Source organism: Notothenia rossii (assembly GCF_949606895.1).
Source record: "Notothenia rossii genome assembly, chromosome: 8".
NCBI lineage: Eukaryota > Metazoa > Chordata > Actinopteri > Perciformes > Nototheniidae > Notothenia > Notothenia rossii.
Window position 1 is genome coordinate 4266300 of NC_136906.1, and position 2348 is coordinate 4268647.

The window sequence follows — 2348 nt, forward strand, 5'->3', positions numbered from 1 at the left end:
TTCCTTCAGGTTCAATGTATTAAATATCAAATGGAGCAATTTAACGGTTGATAAGTACGCGAATGATCGTTAATAAATACACAAATACGGAGGAATATGTGTGTTTTACGAGTGGATGCTTATCGTATTTAAAATATATTTGATGCAAAGTGAATCTCTCTTTTATTTAATTATAAGGCCTCCGAGACCTGCATTCAACTTTAGTCGTCAAATGATGTTATTAACCCTTTTTTTTTTTAATTAACACATTTGGATATTAATGCGTTCTTTGCTGCTCTTCTTATCGTTTAAGTCATTTTGTTGTACAGTCATTATTAAGAATACGGGCCTTAGTTATTAAATAAGTGCAGAAACGGAGATAAAGAGTAAACACGTGAGATATTAAAGCAGATTTGGAGAATGATCCATAAAGTAAATAAATGACTCCATGGATCTGTACAAAATACAACTGAACTCAAGGATTAAATACTCACTTTTTATTTCATCCCATAAAAAAAGTCAAGAAAACTCGTCATTTAAATATTAAACAGAAAAAGGAAACAATAAAAAACGCTAAAATATTTGTGCCATAAAACGTAAAAAAGGAGGAAGAGTTTTGTGTGTTTATGTACAACATTCTTTGAAAGCAGATGTGGAGAAACTCTGCTCATAGTGTCTCTGTTACCTGAGAAAAAGCTCTGAGTCCTGTCAGCTGCTCACTTGTGATTGGCAGTGTGTAGCTTCTGATACTCCTGGTGCAAAGTGAGGAGGTGTGGAGAGGCAGCGGGGTGGAAGAGAGCAGGGGAGCCGAACATGGAGCTCAGAGGAGCGGAGAACCCGGCGCACTGAACCGGAGAAAAGGCTTCAAACCCGGGGTGAGTCTTTGAGAAGAAGCTGGAGAGCGCGGGCAGGATGCTGCTGACAGGCGGGATGGACACGGGGCTGCACGGGTGAGAGTGCGCGTGGTGATGGAGGTACGGGTAGATCTCCAGGCTGGGCAGCTGCAGAGCCGTAGCTCCAAACGCGTAATGCGGGAATCCTTGCAGCGCGCTGTGCTCCAGCTGCTGCCCTTTCAGCGGGTCGAAGCGGAAATGTTGCCGCTTGAAGCGCTTCCTCCTCCGCAGGAAACTCCCGTTCTCAAACATGTCCGAGGAGTTCGGATCCAGGGTCCAGTAGTTGCCTTTTCCCGGGTTCCCTGGCTCTCTGGGCATCTTTATAAAGCAGTCGTTCAGAGACAGGTTGTGCCGGATGGAGTTCTGCCACGCGGGGAACTTCTCCTTGTAATACGGGAAGCGTTGGCTGATAAAGTCACAGATCTCGCTGAGGGTGAGCCTCTTCTTCGGGCTCTGCAGGATGGACATGGTGATCAGAGCGATGTAAGAGTACGGAGGCTTCACCGAGGCGGGACTCTTGCCTTTAGCGGGAGATGGACACTCGGGCTCGGGGCTGTACGCGTCCCGCTCTTTGGTCTCGGTGCTTCGCGACTCATCCGAAGGTTGAAGCTCTTCCTCTGCGCTGTCCTTGAGTCCTTCCCCCACTACGTCGATCACAATATCCTCCATGGTTTCCAAACCCAATGTCATAGTAGATGTCCGCGGGCGAAGCCACCTGCCAACAGGTGGAGGAGTGACAGCTTCTCCAAAACTTGACCAACACACTTTTACGCACGACTCATCTCCATTCACAAAAAAAAAAAGATTCCGTGCACCTCCTCCTGCTCTTCAACAAGCATCCACAGTGTTCCGCTCTCCTAACCGCAGGCGATGATATCCTTTGTTTTGGGCACTTTTACGCGCAACAGAGCGGTCAGCGAGTGATTGTGCGTAAAAGTGTAAAAGTGTGCGCGTCCTCCGAGGTGTCCAGCCTCATCTGTAATCTGTGTTGCTTTCCTGTGGCTCGGGTGGAGGTGGATGTGATGTCACGGTGAGGCACAAGGAAAGGGATTCTGACCAATGAAAAAGACGCACAGGGTACCAAGAAGGCCTGTACCAGCCTCCATCGGCGGCACAGCGGTGCCAAATCAACGCAGACATTAAGAGATCCTTTCAGGGAAAACTTCCTCATGAGCAGGGAATCAGGAGAAGGCTATATTTAGACAGCAGTTCACATTTTGTTTTTAGGCTGTGGATTTCAAATCTGCTTTAAAAATGTTAATAATTATAGAAAAATAATAAAAGAGCGATTGTTTTTTGTTACCATCGTCAAATACAACATTATGTATATAACTTATTATTATTATTATAAAAAAATGTATTATAATAATTTTACCCAAAATATTACATTTTAAATAATATGTATTTATTTTCCTAAGAGTTGTTTCATCTGTAAAAAGCTTTTAGAATTTTTTTTTACATTTACATCAAACCAAG

The 2348-nt window shown here is 44.4% G+C and overlaps 1 protein-coding gene across 1 annotated transcript; it reads right to left on the bottom strand.

Annotated features, from left to right (window-relative positions):
• Nucleotides 1–461: 461 nt before the first annotated feature.
• On the bottom strand, nt 462–1863 carry foxd7 (forkhead box D7). The gene has a single exon (XM_079645515.1). It carries the CDS (start codon nt 1560–1562, stop codon nt 696–698), a length of 867 nt encoding a protein of 288 aa, XP_079501641.1. The 5' UTR covers nt 1563–1863; the 3' UTR covers nt 462–695.
• Between the last annotated feature and the right edge of the window lie 485 nt (nt 1864–2348).